General features: G+C 49.2%; 1 protein-coding gene across 2 annotated transcripts; it reads left to right on the forward strand.

Moving 5' to 3' along the window:
• The first annotated feature begins 654 nt into the window (after window positions 1–654).
• Window positions 655–21794, forward strand: LOC121323948 (solute carrier family 35 member F4-like). Of its 2 annotated transcripts, none has more exons than XM_041265290.1 (7): window positions 655–1063; window positions 18431–18731; window positions 18807–19026; window positions 19512–19637; window positions 19795–19987; window positions 20320–20409; window positions 20527–21794. In XM_041265290.1, the coding sequence occupies exons 1-7, from the start codon at window positions 760–762 to the stop codon at window positions 20766–20768; spliced, it is 1476 nt and encodes a 491-aa protein (XP_041121224.1). In that variant the 5' UTR covers window positions 655–759; the 3' UTR covers window positions 20769–21794. The 2 variants fall into 2 exon arrangements, with proteins under 2 accessions (XP_041121224.1, XP_041121225.1); XM_041265291.1 differs by lacking the exon at window positions 655–1063 and adding an exon at window positions 13542–13825.
• The last annotated feature ends 1498 nt before the right edge of the window (window positions 21795–23292 follow it).

Raw genomic sequence — 23292 nt, forward strand, 5'->3', positions numbered from 1 at the left:
GATACACACTGATACACACTGATCCACACTGATACGTCTCCATACACACTGATACACACTGATACACACTGATACACACTGATCTCCGCGTCTCCAGACACACTGATACACACTGATCTCTGATCGTCTCCAGACACACTGATACACACTGATCTCTGCGTCTCCAGACACACTGATACACACTGATACACACTGATGTCTCCAGACACACTGATACACACTGATACACACTCCAGACACACTGATACACACTGATACACACTGATCTCTGCGTCTCCAGAAAAAAATGTATGGAAAAGGCATGGAGTTAGTATTATTATTATTATTATTATTATTATTATTATTATTATTTTGTTGTGCTGTGTAGTGAACGCACCTGACACTATATAACCACGATTAAGAATTTAACACAATCTTATGCGCCAGTTTTAATGTAATGTTTGATAATAAACATTAGAATTTATGTAAGAGGAGTGGTGACATACTCATAATCAACAGGACTGGCATCGTTTAAACGCTGCGCCACACTGAATTGCACAGGGGATACAAAACAGCAGCAGGCAACGCTAAACCGTATGCATCTAGATAAGAGGTGAAGCGAGGATGAGGGGCGTCCTCTGGCGGCGACATAGGCACATTACCTCCCCACCGTCCCCTCTCCGGTCACTCTCTGTCTCCTCTCATTGCGGAGCGCGAGTGTGTAGGAATGGGTCTCTTCTTGCGCTCTTCTCCCGCGTTGATATCATTGACTGTGTCCGGATGGTGAGCGCGGAGCCCCCGCGTCCTGCCCTGTGCCTGGCCGGACCTGCGATGGTCAGCACGGCTACTACCGGCGGTAGTGGCCGGGACGCAGAGGTGGAGAGTTTCGGACTGCAGCCGCTGAAAACAGCTGCGCATATCCCGGGCAAGGGGTCCCCTTCCCGGCTTGAAAAGGAACCGGACGGCCGACCTTGTCTTGCTGAAGTCGTCAAACCCCCGACCAATGGAGTGCTCACCATTGAAGACCGGATCCTGAGGATCACTGGGTACTATGGCTACTACCCGGGCTACTCCAGCCATAAGAGTAAGTGCCCTACTCGGCTTTATTAGAGTGGAGGTTAAAGCAGCAGGAGATGTCTATCTCTCTGTCTCTATCCATAGCTGTATATGTGGAACAGGGCACTCGAGTGGACGGTGTCGCTCATTCATCGTGTTGTGTGTTTGACACCACAGTGACACGAGAAGCACGCGTGTGTTTCACACCACAGTGACACGAGAAGCACGCGTGTGTTTGGCACCACAGTGACACGAGAAGCACGCGTGTGTTTGACACCACAGTGACACGAGAAGCACGCGTGTGTTTGGCACCACAGTGACACGAGAAGCACGCGTGTGTTTGGCACCACAGTGACACGAGAAGCACGCGTGTGTTTGGCACCACAGTGACACGAGAAGCACGCGTGTGTTTGAGGAGGGCTCTCTTTTTCTCGATCTGCTAAATGTAAATCATTTAAAAACGCGATTAGGCTTGTAAAACCACTGGTTCAAATAGCATAAAATATTCTTATGAAACGGGTAAGTGACTCTGCATATAATGCGCGGCTCACAGCCTACCTCTGTAAAGCGCTTTGTGATGGTGGTCCACTATGAAAGGCGCTATATAAAAATAAAGATATTATTATTATTTATTATTATTATTATTATTATTATTATTATTATTACACAATATCAAACAAAACACACGCACATACACACACACACACACACACACACACACACACACACACACACACACACACACATATATATATATATATATATATATATATATATATACTATATATATATATAATATATATATGTTTAAAAAAAAACAAAAACAGATGAAGTAACACAATATAGGGGGCAAAGCAATAATTATAAAATCTTTAAAAATTGCCATTTTATATGAGAACACGTCCAACTGTTTGTATTTAGTATAGCTTCTGCAATACCAAATTCAGCTCAGTGCGAGTGATTTTCGCGTGAATATACTTCACTGTAAAGCGCCCCCCCCCCCCGTACAGATGTGAAGTTGTGTCTCTTCTCCAGCAATGAAAGTGGACAGTGCCGCCAGCGCGACGTGTTTAAACCCCGCTGTGTCTGAAGTGCCGCCCGGGTCCACTTTGCCGTGTTCACACACGCTGTTTTTATTCGTTTCTTCCTGCGTGCTGCTCTGCTCGTCTCTAAAGCGCTCTCTACTGTAACGAGATCGAGTGTCTGTTCTTATTCAATCTCGGGTATACACACCCAAACAATAAGTGAACAAGTCAGCTAATCTTAGTGGGATGATTGCAAGCAATCTGACGTGTTTGTGTGAATGTAAATAAAAACATTACAATACTACACAATATTCCATATATAATACTACACATAGCCCCCACACAATATTCCATATGAAACAGGTAAGGAATGCAGCATTGCCAAAGCGCGGCTGGCATGAAGCTTGAGTTTCAGCTCCGTGTGTAAATGCCTCCAGTGAATAGCGAATGATTGTGACAGATTCCCGACGCTGCTTAGCTGCGTGGCTGCTCCGGGCTTCGCATTACAAGCGCTCTGTGACTCATTCTCGCACACTAAACACATCCATCACTGTCAGCACATCCATCACTGTCAGAAACGACCCGCAAACCTCTGAAAAACAAACGAGCAGCACTCATCAGCTCAATATTAACAGCAAGAAAGAGAAACGACCCGCAAAACGCTGAAAAACAAACCAGCAGGTCTAACTGAAGAGCTGTAAATAAAACCCAGCCATCTGAATGCTCGGCCTGGTTGTGGAACAGCGCTGGTGTGTTTGCTGTGCCTTTCACAGTGTGGTCTAGTGGTTAGAGCTGAGTGACTGGGAGGGAGGCAGTGTGGTCTAGTGGTTAGAGCTGAGAGACTGGGAGGGAGGCAGTGTGGTCTAGTGGTTAGAGCTGAGAGACTGGGAGGGAGGCAGTGTGGTATAGTGGTTAGAGCTGAGGGACCGGGAGGGAGGCAGTGTGGTCTAGTGGTTAGAGCTGAGAGACTGGGAGGGAGGCAGTGTGGTCTAGTGGTTAGAGCTGAGATACTGGGAGGGAGGCATTGTGGTGTAGTGGTTAGAGCTGAGAGACTGGGAGGGAGACAGTGTGGTCTAGTGGTTAGAGCGGAGGGACTGGGAGGGAGGCACTGTGCTCTATTGGTCGGAGCGGAGGGACTGGGAGGGAGGCTGTGCGCTCTATCGCTTGAAGCGGAGGGACTGGGAGGGAGGCAGTGCGCTCTATTGGTCAGAGCGGAGGGACTGGGAGGGAGGCAGTGTGCTCTATTGGTTGGAGCGGAGGGACTGGGAGGGAGGCAGTGCGCTCTATTGGTCAGAGCGGAGGGACTGGGAGGGAGGCAGTGTGGTCTATTGGTCAGAGCAGAGGGACTGGGAGGGAGGCAGTGTGGTCTATTGGTCAGAGCGAGGGACTGGGAGGGAGGCAGTGTGGTCTATTGGTCAGAGCAGAGGGACTGGGAGGGAGGCAGTGTGGTCTAGTGGTTAGAGCTGAGAGACTGTGAGGGAGGCAGTGTGGTATAGTGGTTAGAGCTGAGGGACTGGGAGGGAGGCAGTGTGGTCTAGTGGTTAGAGCTGAGAGACTGGGAGGGAGGCAGTGTGGTCTAGTGGTTAGAGCTGAGGGACTGGGAGGGAGGCAGTGTGGTCTAGTGGTTAGAGCTGAGGGACTGGGAGGGAGGCAGTGTGGTCTAGTGGTTAGAGCTGAGAGACTGGGAGGGAGGCAGTGTGGTCTAGTGGTTAGAGCTGAGGGACTGGGAGGGAGGCAGTGTGGTGTAGTGGTTAGAGCTGAGAGACTGGGAGGGAGGCAGTGTGGTCTAGTGGTTAGAGCTGAGAGACTGGGAGGGAGGCATTGTGGTGTAGTGGTTAGAGCTGAGAGACTGGGAGGGAGGCATTGTGGTCTAGTGGTTAGAGCGGAGGGACTGGGAGGGAGGCAGTGTGGTGTAGTGGTTAGAGCTGAGAGACTGGGAGGGAGACAGTGTGGTCTAGTGGTTAGAGCGGAGATACTGGGAGGGAGGCACTGTGCTCTATTGGTCGGAGCGGAGGGACTGGGAGGGAGGCAGTGGTCTCTGGCTAGAGCTGAGGGACTGGGAGGGAGGCAGTGCGCTCTATTGGTCAGAGCAGAGGGACTGGGAGGGAGGCAGTGCGCTCTATCGCTTGAAGCGGAGGGACTGGGAGGGAGGCAGTGTGCTCTATTGGTCAGAGCGGAGGGACTGGGAGGGAGGCAGTGTGCTCTGTTGGTCAGAGCAGAGGGACTGGGAGGGAGGCAGTGTGGTCTATTGGTCAGAGCAGAGGGACTGGGAGGGAGGCAGTGTGCTCCACCTGTTGCTGAGTATCTCAACCTTCATTATATGTAACCTTAGGTCTATTATACACATTTTAAAAAAAATAAAAATACGATACATTTCTAAATAAGTGTCAGAACTGTTTGCATCCTCAGCACATGATTCCACACATTAAACGGTGAGTGGAGACAGTATTCTGCAGCACTGCAGTAGTAATGCATGAATGAGCAGTGCAGTGAGCTCTGATCTTCAAAAACAATTACAGTATCGAATCAATACGGCTGTACAATATATAGCACACTGTCACTTTATTATCACAATTGTGCTAGAGCCAGCATTTGGCAGTACGGTAGTGGCTAGAGCTGAGAGTAATCTCCTTCCCTCTCCCCTCTGAATAGTATCGAAGCTGACACTGCATTATGGCCTGAAGACTGTGGGAGGTCTGTGCTGACGTTAGCTTCATGTGTTGTTGGCTCTTTCTAGCAAGATGAAAAAATCCTCTACCTGATGTCAGAGGAGAGTGGAGTGAGTCAGAGGTCTGTCACTGTGTCAACGCGCGCCCAGCTGATCTATAACCCATTTAATATCTATATTTTATAATATATATTTAATATGAACCCATTTAATATATATATATACACACACACACACACACACACACACACACACACAGACACACACACACACACACATATATATTATAATCCCAACATTTTACCTCTTAATAGCAATACCAACATCAGCACTGCCCCCTCCCCTCTAAAGGACGCTCACGAAGGTTTAAAAGTCCACCTTCTCACCTCTTAGGATCAAAAAGAACACGGTTTATCAAGTGAAATGTATGCGCTCAGACATTATATTTATTATGTTGTGTCTCTATGCTGGTCATACATTTCCGCTTGCAAATTAGCAGTCTTATAGTGCCCTCCTGTGGGAGAATCGTAGAACTGCACCGTGAGGACAAGCCAGCAGCACAGTGCCTTGGGCAACGTTCGATGCTGCTGTTTGCATGAGGTTTTGCGGTTATGCAGTTAAATAATGTAGTTAAGTGAGAAAGACAAATTCAATAAAAGTGATGATGAAGCCGCGTTTTTCAAACTGGGTACCTGAATTCATCTCAGGGGTCACAGGTGTTTTCAAACTAGGGGTGCTTGAATTCATCTCAGGGGTGACAGGTGTTTGGCAACGTGTAACGAACCTCACCTCACGAACCTAATGCCAGCGCAGCAGAGCTGAGAGTGCAGTGTGTACACTAGTGCTCATTATTATTAATGTGCTGGTAATGACAGCGCTGCAGAGCTGAGAGTGCAGTGTGGACACTAGTGCTCATTATTATTAATGTGCTGGTAATGACAGCGCTGCAGAGCTGAGAGTGCAGTGTGTAGATTAGTGCTCATTATTATTAATGTGCTGGTAATGACAGCGCTGCAGAGCTGAGAGTGCAGTGTGTACACTAGTGCTCATTATTATTAATGTGCTGGTAATGACAGCGCTGCAGAGCTGAGAGTGCAGTGTGTACACTAGTGCTCATTATTATTAATGTGCTGGTAATGACAGCGCTGCAGAGCTGAGAGTGCAGTGTGGACACTAGTGCTCATTATTATTAATGTGCTGGTAATGACAGCGCTGCAGAGCTGAGAGTGCAGTGTGTACACTAGTGCTCATTATTATTAATGTGCTGGTAATGACAGCGCTGCAGAGCTGAGAGTGCAGTGTGTACACTAGTGCTCATTATTATTAATGTGCTGGTAATGACAGCGCTGCAGAGCTGAGAGTGCAGTGTGTACACTAGTGCTCATTATTATTAATGTGCTGGTAATGACAGCGCTGCAGAGCTGAGAGTGCAGTGTGGACACTAGTGCTCATTATTATTAATGTGCTGGTAATGACAGCGCTGCAGAGCTGAGAGTGCAGTGTGTACACTAGTGCTCATTATTATTAATGTGCTGGTAATGACAGCGCTGCAGAGCTGAGAGTGCAGTGTGTACACTAGTGCTCATTATTATTAATGTGCTGGTAATGACAGCGCTGCAGAGCTGAGAGTGCAGTGTGTACACTAGTGCTCATTATTATTAATGTGCTGGTAATGACAGCGCTGCAGAGCTGAGAGTGCAGTGTGGACACTAGTGCTCATTATTATTAATGTGCTGGTAATGACAGCGCTGCAGAGCTGAGAGTGCAGTGTGTACACTAGTGCTCATTATTATTAATGTGCTGGTAATGACAGCGCTGCAGAGCTGAGAGTGCAGTGTGTACACTAGTGCTCATTATTATTAATGTGCTGGTAATGACAGCGCTGCAGAGCTGAGAGTGCAGTGTGTACACTAGTGCTCATTATTATTAATGTGCTGGTAATGACAGCGCTGCAGAGCTGAGAGTGCAGTGTGTACACTAGTGCTCATTATTATTAATGTGCTGGTAATGACAGCGCTGCAGAGCTGAGAGTGCAGTGTGTACACTAGTGCTCATTATTATTAATGTGCTGGTAATGACAGCGCTGCAGAGCTGAGAGTGCAGTGTGTACACTAGTGCTCATTATTATTAATGTGCTGGTAATGACAGCGCTGCAGAGCTGAGAGTGCAGTGTGTACACTAGTGCTCATTATTATTAATGTGCTGGTAATGACAGCGCTGCAGAGCTGAGAGTGCAGTGTGTACACTAGTGCTCATTATTATTAATGTGCTGGTAATGACAGCGCTGCAGAGCTGAGAGTGCAGTGTGTACACTAGTGCTCATTATTATTAATGTGCTGGTAATGACAGCGCTGCAGAGCTGAGAGTGCAGTGTGGACACTAGTGCTCATTATTATTAATGTGCTGGTAATGACAGCGCTGCAGAGCTGAGAGTGCAGTGTGTACACTAGTGCTCATTATTATTAATGTGCTGGTAATGACAGCGCTGCAGAGCTGAGAGTGCAGTGTGTACACTAGTGCTCATTATTATTAATGTGCTGGTAATGACAGCGCTGCAGAGCTGAGAGTGCAGTGTGTACACTAGTGCTCATTATTATTAATGTGCTGGTAATGACAGCGCTGCAGAGCTGAGAGTGCAGTGTGTACACTAGTGCTCATTATTATTAATGTGCTGGTAATGACAGCGCTGCAGAGCTGAGAGTGCAGTGTGTGCACTAGTGCTCATTATTATTAATGTGCTGGTAATGACAGCGCTGCAGAGCTGAGAGTGCAGTGTGTACACTAGTGCTCATTATTATTAATGTGCTGGTAATGACAGCGCTGCAGAGCTGAGAGTGCAGTGTGTACACTAGTGCTCATTATTATTAATGTGCTGGTAATGACAGCGCTGCAGAGCTGAGAGTGCAGTGTGTACACTAGTGCTCATTATTATTAATGTGCTGGTAATGACAGCGCTGCAGAGCTGAGAGTGCAGTGTGTACACTAGTGCTCATTATTATTAATGTGCTGGTAATGACAGCGCTGCAGAGCTGAGAGTGCAGTGTGTACACTAGTGCTCATTATTATTAATGTGCTGGTAATGACAGCGCTGCAGAGCTGAGAGTGCAGTGTGTACACTAGTGCTCATTATTATTAATGTGCTGGTAATGACAGCGCTGCAGAGCTGAGAGTGCAGTGTGTACACTAGTGCTCATTATTATTAATGTGCTGGTAATGACAGCGCTGCAGAGCTGAGAGTGCAGTGTGTACACTAGTGCTCATTATTATTAATGTGCTGGTAATGACAGCGCTGCAGAGCTGAGAGTGCAGTGTGTACACTAGTGCTCATTATTATTAATGTGCTGGTAATGACAGCGCTGCAGAGCTGAGAGTGCAGTGTGGACACTAGTGCTCATTATTATTAAAGTGCTGGTAATGACAGCGCTGCAAAGCTGAGAGTGCAATGTGGACACTAGTGCTCATTATTATTAATGACACACAGCACGCTGGTGAACACACAGGCACAGCAAACAACGGGACACACACACACACACACAGTCACAGCAAACAACTCTCAATCCCTGGTTAGCCTTCATGTCACCATGCTTTCCTGTATCTCCCTATGAATCCTGCGCCTCACTGTTCTGCAGTCTCCACTCTTTCACAGTGAACTCTTTCGGGACTAAAGTCAACGAGGCTTCCCTGAACAGCTCTTTACTCGAGAGATGCTGCTGACTGCAGAATCGAGCGTGGACCCCAGCCAGGGTCTACAGTACGGCCCGTACAATATTACACAGGAGGCCGCCGCTAATTGCTTGCTGGTACAGTTTTGTCTTGCTTTTTTTGCTTTCTTTGGAGCCTGGTAGTACTCATGTGACATTTTACATCCGGCAGCCTTAGTGCTGACCTCAGCAGTGCTGCAGTGCGGCCCTCCTCGCTCGCTGGGACACTCTCCCGGAATCAGAAGGGAGGTTTAGGTTTGATTGTTAAACTTTGTCACTGGAATGTGTGTTCAGGTTTGTAGGTGGGGGGGGAGGGGGGTGGTCCAGGTCAGACAGGCAGCACTCAGGCTAGCGGCTGATATTGCAGAGCTCTGACCTGCAGCTCCTCAGCCTCGCTGCTCCACGCTCGGGGGCTGGATGTAGAGGCTGCTGATTGTCAGGTTACTCTCTAACCTGCAGCTCCTCAGCCTCGCTGCTCCACGCTGGGGGCTGGATGTAGAGGCTGCTGATTGTCAGGTTACTCTCTAACCTGCAGCTCCTCAGCCTCGCTGCTCCACGCTCGGGGGCTGGATGTAGAGGCTGCTGATTGTCAGGTTACTCTCTGACCTGCAGCTCCTCAGCCTCGCTGCTCCACGCTCAGGGGCTGGATATAGAGGCTGCTGATTGTCAGGTTACTCTCTAACCTGCAGCTCCTCAGCCTCGCTGCTCCACGCTGGGGGCTGGAGGTAGAGGCTGCTGATTGTCAGGTTACTCTCTGACCTGCAGCTCCTCAGCCTCGCTGCTCCACGCTTGGGGGCTGGATGTAGAGGCTGCTGATTGTCAGGTTACTCTCTGACCTGCAGCTCCTCAGCCTCGCTGCTCCACGCTAGGGGGCTGGATGTAGAGGCTGCTGATTGTCAGGTTACTCTCTGACCTGCAGCTCCTCAGCCTCGCTGCTCCACGCTCAGGGGCTGGATATAGAGGCTGCTGATTGTCAGGTTACTCTCTGACCTGCAGCTCCTCAGCCTCGCTGCTCCACGCTCGGGGGCTGGATGTAGAGGCTGCTGATTGTCAGGTTACTCTCTGACCTGCAGCTCCTCAGCCTCGCTGCTCCACGCTTGGGGGCTGGATGTAGAGGCTGCTGATTGTCAGGTTACTCTCTGACCTGCAGCTCCTCAGCCTCGCTGCTCCACGCTCGGGGGCTGGATGTAGAGGCTGCTGATTGTCAGGTTACTCTCTGACCTGCAGCTCCTCAGCCTCGCTGCTCCACGCTCAGGGGCTGGATATAGAGGCTGCTGATTGTCAGGTTACTCTCTGACCTGCAGCTCCTCAGCCTCGCTGCTCCACGCTCAGGGGCTGGATATAGAGGCTGCTGATTGTCAGGTTACTCTCTGACCTGCAGCTCCTCAGCCTCGCTGCTCCACGCTTGGGGGCTGGATGTAGAGGCTGCTGATTGTCAGGTTACTCTCTGACCTGCAGCTCCTCAGCCTCGCTGCTCCACGCTTGGGGGCTGGATGTAGAGGCTGCTGATTGTCAGGTTACTCTCTGACCTGCAGCTCCTCAGCCTCGCTGCTCCACGCTCGGGGGCTGGATGTAGAGGCTGCTGATTGTCAGGTTACTCTCTGACCTGCAGCTCCTCAGCCTCGCTGCTCCACGCTCAGGGGCTGGATGTAGAGGCTGCTGATTGTCAGGTTACTCTCTGACCTGCAGCTCTGCAGTCTCGCTGCTCCACGCTCAGGGGCTGGATATAGAGGCTGCTGATTGTCAGGTTACTCTCTGACCTGCAGCTCCTCAGCCTCGCTGCTCCACGCTCGGGGGCTGGATGTAGAGGCTGCTGATTGTCAGGTTACTCTCTGACCTGCAGCTCCTCAGCCTCGCTGCTCCACGCTCGGGGGCTGGATATAGAGGCTGCTGATTGTCAGGTTACTCTCTGACCTGCAGCTCCTCAGCCTTGCTGCTCCACGCTCAGGGGCTGGATATAGAGGCTGCTGATTGTCAGGTTACTCTCTGACCTGCAGCTCCTCAGCCTTGCTGCTCCACGGTCAGGGGCTGGCTGTAGAGGCTGCTGATTGTCAGGTTACTCTCTGACCTGCAGCTCTGCAGTCTCGCTGCTCCACGCTCAGGGGCTGGATGTAGAGGCTGCTGACTGTCAGGTTACTCTCTGACCTGCAGCTCCTCAGCCTCGCTGCTCCACGCTCAGGGGCTGGACATAGAGGCTGCTGATTGTCAGGTTACTCTCTGACCTGCAGCTCCTCAGCCTCGCTGCTCCACACTCAGGAGCTGGATATAGAGGCTGCTGATTGTCAGGTTACTCTCTGACCTGCAGCTCCTCAGCCTCGCTGCTCCACACTCAGGGGCTAGATATAGAGTCTGCCGATTGTCAGGTTACTCTCTGACCTGCAGCTCCTCAGCCTCGCTGCTCCACGCTTGGGGGCTGGATGTAGAGGCTGCTGATTGTCAGGTTACTCTCTAACCTGCAGCTCCTCAGCCTTGCTGCTCCACGCTCGGGGGCTGGATATAGAGGCTGCTGATTGTCAGGTTACTCTCTGACCTGCAGCTCTGCAGCCTCGCTGCTCCACGCTCGGGGGCTGGATATAGAGACTGCTGATTGCCAGGTTACTCTCTGACCTGCAGCTCTGCAGTCTCGCTGCTCCACGCTCAGGGGCTGGATATAGAGGCTGCTGATTGTCAAGTTACTCTCTGAGCTGCAGCTCCTCAGCCTCGCTGCTCCACGCTCAGGGGCTGGATGTAGAGGCTGCTGATTGTCAGGTTACTCTCTGACCTGCAGCTCCTCAGTCTCGCTGCTCCACGCTCAGGGGCTGGATATAGAGGCTGCTGATTGTCAAGTTACTCTCTGAGCTGCAGCTCCTCAGCCTCGCTGCTCCACGCTCGGGGGCTGGATATAGAGGCTGCTGATTGTCAGGTTACTCTCTGACCTGCAGCTCCTCAGCCTCGCTGCTCCACGCTCAGGGGCTGGATATAGAGGCTGCTGATTGTCAGGTTACTCTCTGACCTGCAGCTCCTCAGCCTCGCTGCTCCACGCTCAGGGGCTGGATATAGAGGCTGCTGATTGTCAGGTTACTCTCTGACCTGCAGCTCCTCAGCCTCGCTGCTCCACGCTCAGGGGCTGGATATAGAGGCTGCTGATTGTCAGGTTACTCTCTGACCTGCAGCTCCGCAGCCTCGCTGCTCCACGATCAGGGGCTGGATGTAGAGGCTGCTGATTGTCAGGTTACTCTCTGACCTGCAGCTCCTCAGCCTCGCTGCTCCACGCTCAGGGGCTGGATATAGAGGCTGCTGATTGTCAGGTTACTCTCTGACCTGAAGCTCTGCAGCCTCGCTGCTCCACACTCAGGGGCTGGATGTAGAGGCTGCTGATTGTCAGGTTACTCTGTGACCTGCAGCTCCTCAGCCTCGCTGCTCCACGCTCGGGGGCTGGATATAGAGACTGCTGATTGTCAGGTTACTCTCTGACCTGCAGCTCCTCAGCCTCGCTGCTCCACGCTCAGGGGCTGGATATAGAGACTGCTGATTGTCAGGTTACTCTCTGACCTGCAGCTCCTCAGCCTCGCTGCTCCACGCTCAGGGGCTGGATGAAGAGGCTGCTGATTGTCAGGTTACTCTCTGACCTGCAGCTCCGCAGCCTCGCTGCTCCACGATCAGGGGCTGGATGTAGAGGCTGCTGATTGTCAGGTTACTCTCTGACCTGCAGCTCCTCAGCCTCGCTGCTCCACACTCGGGGGCTGGATATAGAGACTGCTGATTGTCAGGTTACTCTCTGACCTGCAGCTCCTCAGCCTCGCTGCTCCATGCTCGGGTATAATAACAATCACTGGCCCAGAGCATAGCGACTCCGCTGCAGGGTTTGCACCATTTCTAAAGAGAGAACTTTGCAGATCTAGCAAGGTGCACATCCTGTACATATTGTAGACTCTCACGAATGACCGTGCTTCGCTGTTTTTTTTTTAGGTTTTTACAATGTGGTACTGGTCTTTTATCCTGTTCAATAAACAAACAGAACGACGTTTTCTGATTGTTACATAAAACACTCCGGCAGCAGCAGAGCCAGTTTCTGCTGGATTCGTGTGTCTCATCGTACAGGCCTCTGCGTTGTTAGCTTTTGCTTGTTCCAACAGCCCTGGATTTTGTAGCCTTGTCTCTAGTTGCAGAAACAACAATACTGCTATAAATATATTGCACTTTGTGTGCCGAAGCATAATTAGCAGGCTACCAGCTCTGAATTTCATTTGAAACAAAAACAGCAGAATGCTGAGTTGCTGGGAGCAGGAGAAGGAGAGGGAACCAGGAGAGGTGGGCTAGAGAGAGAGAGAGAGAGTGAGAGAGAGAAAGACAGAGGGAGAGGCTAGAGAGAGAGAGAGAGGGGGCGGGGCTGGACGTGTGACTACAGAAGCTAGCAAATGCCTCGGTAGCAGCAGAACTCCAATGCAGACTCAGCCCGCAACATCAGTCTCCCCGGGAGAGAGAACAGAGCTAGCCAGAGTGTGCGAGACTGAGCACTGAGCACTGAGCACTGAGCACTGAACCTGGACTGCAGTCGACAGCACAACAGGGACCACCAAACAGCACAACCCTCAGAAACAGAGAGGGAGCGAGGGCAAGGTGGAGATAAAAAAAAAATAGAGGAGAGAGATTAAAAACTTGAGCAAAGGGAACAAAGACAGAAATATACAGCAAGAAGGAAAGAGAGAGAAAGGAGAGATACAGAGAGAAAGAGGGAGATACTGAGCAGGAGAGAGGCAGAGAGAGAGAGAGAGGACAGCGAGAAGGCTGGTCAGAGAGTGCAGGTACCAGGAATGTGTGAGGAGAGAGATCAGGGCCACAGTGTGGTGTGTGTGTGAGGAGAGAGATCAGGGCCACAGTGTGGTGGGTGTGTGAGGAGAGAGATCAGGGCCACAGTGTGGTGTGTGTGTGTGAGGAGAGAGATCAGGGCCACAGTGTGGTGGGTGTGTGAGGAGAGAGATCAGGGCCACAGTGTGGTGTGTGTGTGTGAGGAGAGAGATCAGGGCCACAGTGTGGTGTGTGTGTGTGAGGAGAGAGATCAGGGCCACAGTGTGGTGGGTGTGTGAGGAGAGAGATCAGGGCCACAGTGTGGTGTGTGTGTGAGGAGAGAGAGCAGGGCCACAGTGTGGTGTGTGTGTGTGAGGAGAGAGATCAGGGCCACAGTGTGGTGGGTGTGTGAGGAGAGAGATCAGGGCCACAGTGTGGGGGCTGTGTGAGGAGAGAGCTCAGGGCCACAGTGTGGTGGGTGTGTGAATAGTCTCGACAGCCTGTTCGTATCGGAGAGATTGAGTCTGTGGAGAGCACGGAGTCCCAGGGGAGGATGAAGAAGCACTCTGCCCGCGTGGCACCCCTCAGATCCTACAGCGCCTCTGTGCTTTCCTGCACCATCTCTGAAGGTAAACATCCAACGTTCAGTAAGCTGGACAGTCAGATAAGTCTCCCAGACATGATCGCTGTTTTTTTAATGTTTAATTCATTGTGTTTTTTAGTTTTTAAAACGTTGATACTAAGATGTGCTCAAATACTTTTCATGTAAAACGTCTGATTGTTTCTTTTAATTTAAAAAAATACATTAAAAAGAGTCCTGTAGTCACGCTGGGTTGACAGTGTGTTTAATCCAGCCCTGTAGTCACGCTGGGTTGACAGTGTGTTTAATCCAGCCCTGTAGTCACGCTGGGGTGACAGTGTGTTTAATCCAGCCCTGTAGTCACACTGGGGTGACAGTGTGTTTAATCCAGCCCTGTAGACAGTGTGTTTCATTTTCAAAATGAACTATCCAATTGAAGGTTGCTGGTGAGGTTGAAAAGTCTGGCAGGACTGGCTCATTGTTTCTGGTAGAATCAGGTTCATGCAAAATATTTACTCCATTTTGTTTTGGTTTTGCAAACCTGTTCAGAAATGCTTCAGTTTTTTATTGTCTTTTGGTCGTCAGCAAAGTTATTTTAAACGCAAGCGTGGGACAGCTGCATTGAAACAGCTGCATTAACACAGATACATTAAAACAGCTGCATTGAAACAGCTGCATTAACACAGATAGATTAAAACAGCTGCATTGAAACAGCTGCATTAACACAGATACATTAAAACAGCTGCATTGAAACAGCTGCATTAACACAGATAGATTCAAACAGCTGCATTGAAACAGCTGCATTAAAACAGATGCATTAAAACAGCTGCATTAACACAGATACATTAAAACAGATTCATTAAAACTGCTGCATTAAAACAGATGCATTAAAACAGCTGCATTAACACGGGTACATTAAAACAGATTCATTAAAACTGCTGCATTAAAACAGATGCATTAAAACAGCTGCATTAAAAACAGATTCATTAAAACAGCAGCTGTTTTCTTACGAAGGAGTCACTTTTAACTCTTAACTGGGACAGTCCAGTGTTGATTTCCACATGACCTGCTGTAAGTTGTCGAACCCGGAGCCGCGCTGACGATGCAGTTCTTTGACCCCAGGGAGCCCAAGCAGTCACAGAAGTATCGGCGAGTTCTGAAACGGCACTATTTCATTTTTGAAGTCGTGAATTTGTGTCGTTTTAACAGCTTAATGAAAATGAGCTCCAAGTAAAGTCAAGGACAGCTGCTGCAGCGCGGGTAGTAAAGGATGACTGTATCTCTGTGAGACAGCGCAGCAGAGAGAATCACAAGACCAGGCTGTAGTTTTAATAAACGGGATGCGCAAAGGGATCATTCTGCCCGTGGCTGATCAGGGCATCACAGCGCGTTTATCTAGCATGTTGACACTAATGCTGATAAGTCCACCAGGGTCTGTCAACTAATACTCCCCAGGATTTATTCCTAGCAAAGATATTTAATAAACAATGACATTTCCCCTAGCCACTATACCAATCACACTGCCCCTCTCTGCCACTATACCAATCACACTGCCCCTCTCTGCCACTATACCAATCACACTGCCCCTCTCTCACTGCCACTATACCAATCACACTATACCAATCACACTGCCCCTCTCTCACTGCCACTATACCAATCACACTGCCCCTCTCTCACTGCCACTATACCAATCACACTTTATGCCCCTCTCTCACTGCCACTATACCAATCAAACTGCCCCTCTCTCACTGTCACTATACCAATCACACTGCCTCTCTCTCACTGCCACTATACCAATCCAATCTCACTGCCCCTCTCTCACTGCCACTATACCAATCACACTGCCCCTCTCTCACTGTCACTATACCAATCACACTGCCCCTCTCTCACTGCCACTATACCAATCACACTGCCCCTCTCTCACTGCCACTATACCAATCACACTGCCCCTCTCTCACTGCCACTATACCAATCACACTGCCCCTCTCTGCCACTATACCAATCACACTGCCCCTCTCTCACTGTCACTATACCAATCACACTGCCCCTCTCTCACTGCCACTATACCAATCACACTCTCTCCTGCCACTATACCTCACACTCTCACTGCCACTATACCAATCACACTGCCCTCTCTCACTGCCACTATACCAATCACACTGCCCCTCTCTCACTGCCACTATACCAATCACACTGCCCCTCTCTCACTGCCACTATACCAATCACACTGCCCCTCTCTCACTGCCACTATACCAATCACACTGCCCCTCTCTCACTGCCACTATACCAATCACACTGCCCCTCTCTCACTGCCACTATACCAATCACACTGCCCCTCTCTCACTGCCACTATACCAATCACACTGCCCCTCTCTCACTGCCACTATACCAATCACACTGCCCCTCTCTCACTGCCACTATACCAATCACACTGCCCCTCTCTCACTGTCACTATACCAATCACACTTTATCTCTCTCACTGCCACTATACCAATCACACTGCCCCTCTCTCACTGCCCCTCTCTCACTGCCACTATACCAATCACACTGCCCCTCTCTCACTGCCACTATACCAACTGCCCCTCTCTCACACTGCCCCTCTCTCACTGCCACTATACCAATCACACTGCCCCTCTCTCACTGCCACTATACCAATCACACTGCCCCTCTCTCACTGCCACTATACCAATCACACTGCCCCTCTCTGCCACTATACCAATCACACTGCCCCTCTCTCACTGTCCCTCTCCCCTTACCTCTACCCCAATCACACTATACCCCTCCCCTTACCCCTACCCCATTCACACTGCCCCTCTCCCCTCTCCGTCTCCCCCTTACTGGCACAAAGTGCAGGCGACAGGAAACACTGTGGGGAGTGAGTGAAAGTGCTGAGGTGGGTAAAAGAACCACACTCGATTCATCCTCCCCGCTCCTGTGTAAAGTGTCAGTGCTGGGAGCGCAGTGTAATGCATCATGCTCGCTGAAGGACCCGGGATCGCACTGCACTGGGACCCCAGCCAACCCCCTCTGCGCAGAGGGAAGGAGCCTCTGGATGTGGGACTTGTGCTTTACAAGCAAAAACAGAAAAAGATAAAGGATAGAAAAGTCTCGATCCTTTGAGGGTAGTTGGGGTGTGCTTGCAGTGGTGTTACAATTTCAGAATTGAAGACATATTGGGACATATTTACAATCACATTTTCAAAATGCTGACACAAGTCTTTATTTAACAAAAACATAACAGTGTTCATTTCATTAAACTGGAATCAGACAACTAAGTAACTCACAGCACAGTAACTCCAGGTCTCCATACTGTCTGAAGCATTCTTTGTAGCATTAAGATGGATTTCTTTTATCTGTTAAAATAAATAAATAAAAGAATCTTGTGTCCATTTAGCAGGAATGGCATATATAAACAAAGTGGAGCATCAACAAGGATGCAGCTTTATCAGTAACAAAAGTATAAAAATATAGGAACTAAACTAAAATATAAGAAACTTTCTTTCTTTCTTTGTTTCTTATAAAGCTAGGCTAAACTATTGATTGTAGAACACTGTGGCTTTAACTAGGTACCCCCCCCCCCCCCCCCGCAAACCCTTCTCGTTTTCACAAATCGCTTACTCAGCCTCTGTTTCAGTGCCTTGTCATAGAAAACGCCTGAACATACACAAAACAAAGTGCTTAACCCCCTCTGGACGGCAGCCTTGCGCAGCATGCGTGTGTTTGTGGCAGGGAGTGAAATATCCGATTGAAAGAAAGGAAAGACGAGATCTTCAGAGAGGAACCATCTTCATTGCAAAGCTGCTGACGCCAACGGCAGCACCATCACAACGTCATTTTGTGCAACCCTTAACATTTCCCTTTGGAAGTGAGCACTTAGAGGAAATGAACGATGTAGACAGCATCAAGGGTCTTACTAGAGTACTACACATAACAAGCCAGGGGAGCACAGTGACGCCACTGAGCCTCACACACACTCTTCATATCTAGCTCGTAGATAATGTACCATGTTATATGCACCCCTATGTCATGCAATGCTGTGATCAATCGTGCCGTGATGCTGTGATGCTGGTAAAGATCATGTATACAGTTTGGGTGAACCCAGTTGGATTGATCGGTTTAATTGAGCAAGTTGCCACGAAATATCTAAAAGCTTCTGCAAAAAAAAAAAAAACAGGTTGAAAAAAAGCCACCCAGGTGTGAGGCCCTTCTGCTGAACTGAGGGAAGCGTTTGGCAGCTGGAGGCTGAAAGCTGGGCTTGTTTCGGGAAACGCTCGTGACTGACTCTGCTGCTTCAGCTCTTGATTGATTTCTTCAAGGCTAAACTGCTGAAAGTCCGTCAGTCGTGTTCCATTGCCCAGATCAATAATCATGTGTCCTTTGGTTTGTCTCAGAATAAATACAAATATAAAACTGTCTCATGACTTTGATCCAATACAGAGACACTGGCTTTGTAAGCCTGCCTGGTATGATGTGTGAGCTGAGTATAGGTGCTCAGGCAGAGCAAGATGTTCAGTTGCCCATGTCCTTGGATTTTTTTTCTCCAGACAATCGCTGATGTTCTCATGTTCTCGTGTTCTCATGCTTTCATGTTCTTGTATTCTCGTATTCTCATGTTCTCCTATTCTCGTATCCTCATGTTCTCGTGTTCCTGCAGGAGAGGATGGCTTGGACTCCCCTGCAGAGACAGAAGGCAGTCAGGCAGCTGGGGCTCCCTCACAGTGCCAGTCCTGTGCCTGCACTTCCCTCAGGGTGCTGGGCTCACTCCTGGTGGTGCTCTCCATCTCCTCCTCCTGGGTAGGCACGACGCAGGTGATGAAGCTGACCTTCCAGTCCTTCTCCTGCCCCTTCTTCATGACCTGGTTCAGCACCAACTGGAACATCCTCTTCTTCCCCATCTACTACTCTGGGCACCTGGTCACAGGCAGCCCCAAGCAGACCCCCATCCAGAAATTCCGGTGGGTTCCTCTCTCCTGGCGAGTATTGAACCTGAACCCGAACCCGAACCTAATCCCTCCCCCCTCTCCCCCCAGGGAGTGCAGTCGTATTTTTGGTGAGGATGGGCTGACGCTCAAGCTCTTTGTGAAGCGCACAGCCCCCTTCTCTATCCTGTGGACCCTCACCAATTACCTGTACCTGCTGGCTCTGCGCAAGCTGACCGCCACCGATGTGTCGGCGCTCTACTGCTGCCACAAGGCCTTCGTCTTCCTGCTGTCCTGGATCGTGCTGAAGGACCGCTTCATGGGCATCAGGGTGAGGGGTGAGGGAGGGGTTAGGGGTGAGGGCTGTGGGGTGAGGGAGCACCTAACCCAGCCACACCAGTAGAGAGAGTGCTTAATCAATTTGTTTCCTAGACCTCATGAACTCTGACCCTGACCCTGCTCTCAAACAGCAAGCGTTTCGCTCCAGTCCAGAAAGACGTCCAAACAGCTCCGGACTTTACTGTCAGGCTCCCGGAGTAAAGAAATACTTTCAGTTTTCTAAGCATGTCATTCCTCTTTAACACCCTATCAAATGTTCCCTGTTCTTCTCTCTTGTGGTTTCTGCTTGTTTTAGGAAGCTTACTAACTATACCAGTAAAGTCCTTCTCTAGCAGTGCCTGCCAGTCCCTTCAGTGCGTTCTTCTGATTGCAATGATTCCAGTTGAGCATCTTTATTAAGATCAATAAAACAGAGCTGGAGCTGACTGGAGGACTCTTGCTATCTCACAATACCCTGTCCTGTGCTTCTGCCCACAGATAGTAGCGGCCATCATGGCGATCACGGGTGTTGTGATGATGGCGTACGCAGACGGTTTCCATGGAGACTCCATCATAGGTGTGGCCCTGGCGGTAGGCTCCGCCTCCACATCAGCACTCTACAAGGTGAGTGTGTTAACCTTTACTGTGTCTGGAGAGAGTCCTGGGAACAGACTTCGTCAATGTGATCACAATCAGTAACGCAAACAAAACGTCTGTGTCTAATTAGGGAAGTGTCCCCCTGTCCCTCTCTCTCCCCCTGCCTCCCCCTGTCCCCCGGCAGGTCCTGTTCAAGATGTTCCTGGGCAGTGCCAACCTGGGCGAGGCGGCGCACTTCTTCTCCACCCTGGGGTTCTTCAACCTGATCTTCATCTCTTGCATCCCCCTCATCCTCTTCTTCACCAAGGTGGAGCACTGGGGCTCCTTCTCCGCCCTGCCATGGGGGTACCTGTGTGGGGCAGCAGGGCTCTGGCTGGGTAAGTCCCCGCGCTGACCTGCAGTACCTGCGGGAGGTAGCATTATAAATTCAACTTCCAATACTTTACTGAATATATATATATATATATATATATATATATATATATATATATATATATATATATATATACACATTTCAGCCGGGAGATGAGTCCTCACACTGTAGCTCTCCATCTGTCACGATGACACAGACTTTTCATAAAAATTGAGGCTGTGAAAATAAACATTAGAATACCATGGTAGGTGTTTGTAGTTCTGTGTGCATGTGTGTGTCTCAGGGTGTGTGTGTCTCTGGGTACGGGTGTCTAACCCCCCCCCCCTCTCTTTGCAGTGTTCAACATCCTGGTGAATGTGGGGGTTGTCCTGACCTATCCCATCCTCATCTCTATCGGCACCCTGCTCAGTGTGCCAGGCAACGCAGGTACAAACACTCCCTCTCACCGGTGGATATCTGGAAGCACAAGGTGATCTTCAGTGTGGTTCCTCCATCCCTCTCTCACACTGTCTCGGTGTCTCTCCCCCTCTCTCCTCCTCTCAGCGGTGGATGTCTTGAAGCATGAGGTGATCTTCAATGTGGTCCGCCTGGCCGCCTCCTTCATCATCTGCCTGGGATTCCTGCTGCTGCTGCTGCCGGAGGAGTGGGACTCGATGACGCTGCGCTTCCTGTCTACGTTCGCTGAGAAGAAGGGGGAGGAGCCCGGCGAGGAGCTGTCCGAGTCCAGCGTGCACACACGCAGCCGCAGCCGCGCCAATGGAGCCGTGTCCATCCCGCTGGCCTGACCCCGACCCCCAATCCCTCACACTGGCCGGCGCACTCCCAACTCTCAAACGCACATTCCCACAATAACAGCGCCAGGGTTAGAGACTCACACCAGCCCTGGGGTTCAGAGCTCAATCCTGGTGTTACTGAAACGGTCGGGAGCCAGGAGTTTGAGCAGTAAGGTATTAACGAGCTGCCTGAAGAGCTCCAGCTCAGTGTGATCTATCATTCACAGCAGATTCTGCAGCGTGTCTGACGGCTCATATTCCTGCCACCTGGTCCTTTCATCATTATCCCTAAACAAGAGGAGTTCCCAATCCCTGGACTCAGAAGTGTCTAACCCTGAGCAGCTGTTGCAATATTCACAATGGTTTAGAAATACATTTTATGACAGAAAAAATGGGACGTGTGCAGAATAATTAGAGGTTTTTTTGTATCTAGGTTTGCAGGAGACACAGCCCTTACACTAGAAATCCTGCAGTTTCATTGCAAAGCCCAGCGTGACAGGAATCATGCACCCCTCCATTTCTTTTTGAGTCACTTTGTCTTGTTTATTTTTAACCCCCCCCCCCAACATCACAGACTGTATTCTGTGAATATCAAAGACTGACAGAGCAAGACAAACTTATCAATACAGATGAATTTAGAAAATATAGCTATACCTGTTATTATTATTATTACTGCTGCTAATATTATATACTGGACTGGATGTAAAATATAACATACTAAATAAAGATTTTAGTAAAAAGAAAACTTGAATATTTGTGTGTGTGGTTTTTGTTTTGTTGGGATACCAAATAAGATCTCTCTTCTTTCCAAGATATGTATATGATCTGAACTAACCGGGAGTGAATATTTATTTCTCTGCTGCAATCTCTCTCTTCTGAACCAGTGTCTGGATCGCTGGCCCCCACAGATCTGGGACAGGTGTTGCGGTTTGTGGAAAGCCTCTGGGATCAGTCTCCAGTTCTTTGTTTTCTCGTTCTCTCTTTATCTCATTCTAGATCTCTCTTTCCTACTTTCACCTGAAGAAGAGACCTTTGAGACTTTGAAAGCTTGTGAATTATTATTATTTAGTTAGTCCAGTAAAAGGTATCACATCTCTTTGTCTATCAATAAGATCATTAAATCTTTGTGTGTGCAACAGTAAAATACAATACAATTTTTCCAGTTTCCTCCACCGTCTTCATTCTGAGCAGTGTGGTCCCTACTGTCTATGTGTGTGAATGTGTGTCTCTGCTTGTGTGTTTGAGCATCTGTGTGTGTGTGTGTGTGTTTGACAGTCACATTCTTCTGGGATCAAATTGACATCACTGGTGAGTGTGTGATAATGACTGGTGCACGGAGGAATCTGTGTCCTAATGGAGCGTGTGCTGAAATGACAGAATTGGAGAAGCTTGAGTTTCTGTTTCATTAATTTCACAGAGGGGGAGGGAGTGGGGGAGTGGGGAGGGAGGTACTGTTGGAGAGGTTCAGTCCTTGATTTCTCATTTCACAGACACTACAAACTACCCTCCTGTTTAACAGATCAGCTATGCACTTGAAATTCTCAGGTTTTTTGTTTGCAAAAAATACTATACAGGTTCTAGCACAGCCTTCATATGAAAATGTTACTAAGTGCTACACAGTGTCCTGTTCAATGCTAGAGTGCTACAGGGTCATGTTCAATGTTAGAGTGCTACACAGTGTCCTGTTCAATGTTAGAGTGCTACAGTGTCCTGTTCAATGCTACAGTGCTACACAGTGTCCTGTTCAATGTTAGAGTGCTACACAGTGTCCTGTTCAATGTTAGAGTGCTACAGTGTCCTGTTCAATGCTAGAGTGCTACACAGTGTCCTGTTCAATGCTAGAGTGCTACACAGTGTCCTGTTCAATGCTAGAGTGCTACACAGTGTCCTGTTCAATATTAGAGTGCTACACAGTGTCCTGTTCAATATTAGAGTGCTACACAGTGTCCTGTTCAATGTAGGCGGTACTATGAATACAGCAGATGCACAGCCCTTGTGATCATTTCCAACCCCACCTCCCTTAGTTAATTAGCTTCATTAGTAAACATGCTAAATAATCATCCAAGCAAGAAACAGTGATGGAGAGGTATACCGAGCAAGCATCAGAGGGTATTACACAGGCTGAATGAAAAAGCATTTTACAGAAAATGCAGCTGGTGTGAAGGAGCTCTTTTCACGCTGCTCACTGAGACCAGGGTCTGAGCTGGCAAACTCAGCTGCAGAAGCAGCGCTAACAAGGCTCAGACCCACATACTAACTTCCAGTCAATCTTTAACTGTGCAGTCACTGTCTAACCTGTATGGTGACCGTTTCCACGGAAACACAACTCTATTGACCGTGAGAAAGAGTGAGAGAGAAAGAGGAAGAGAGAGAAAGAGAGATACCATGTTAGAGAAAATAAAAGTTTTGAGGAAAAAACAAAATAAAGAAAACTCAGCAGGCCTCTTTGTGTTAGTTATAGCCGGACCGAGGCTATCGACTGAGACTGTGGGACAGGATACAAGGCAGCGGGACCCTGCTCTGTTGGGGACAGCAT

This window comes from Polyodon spathula, chromosome 12, assembly GCF_017654505.1.
Source record: "Polyodon spathula isolate WHYD16114869_AA chromosome 12, ASM1765450v1, whole genome shotgun sequence".
Taxonomy (NCBI): domain Eukaryota; kingdom Metazoa; phylum Chordata; class Actinopteri; order Acipenseriformes; family Polyodontidae; genus Polyodon; species Polyodon spathula.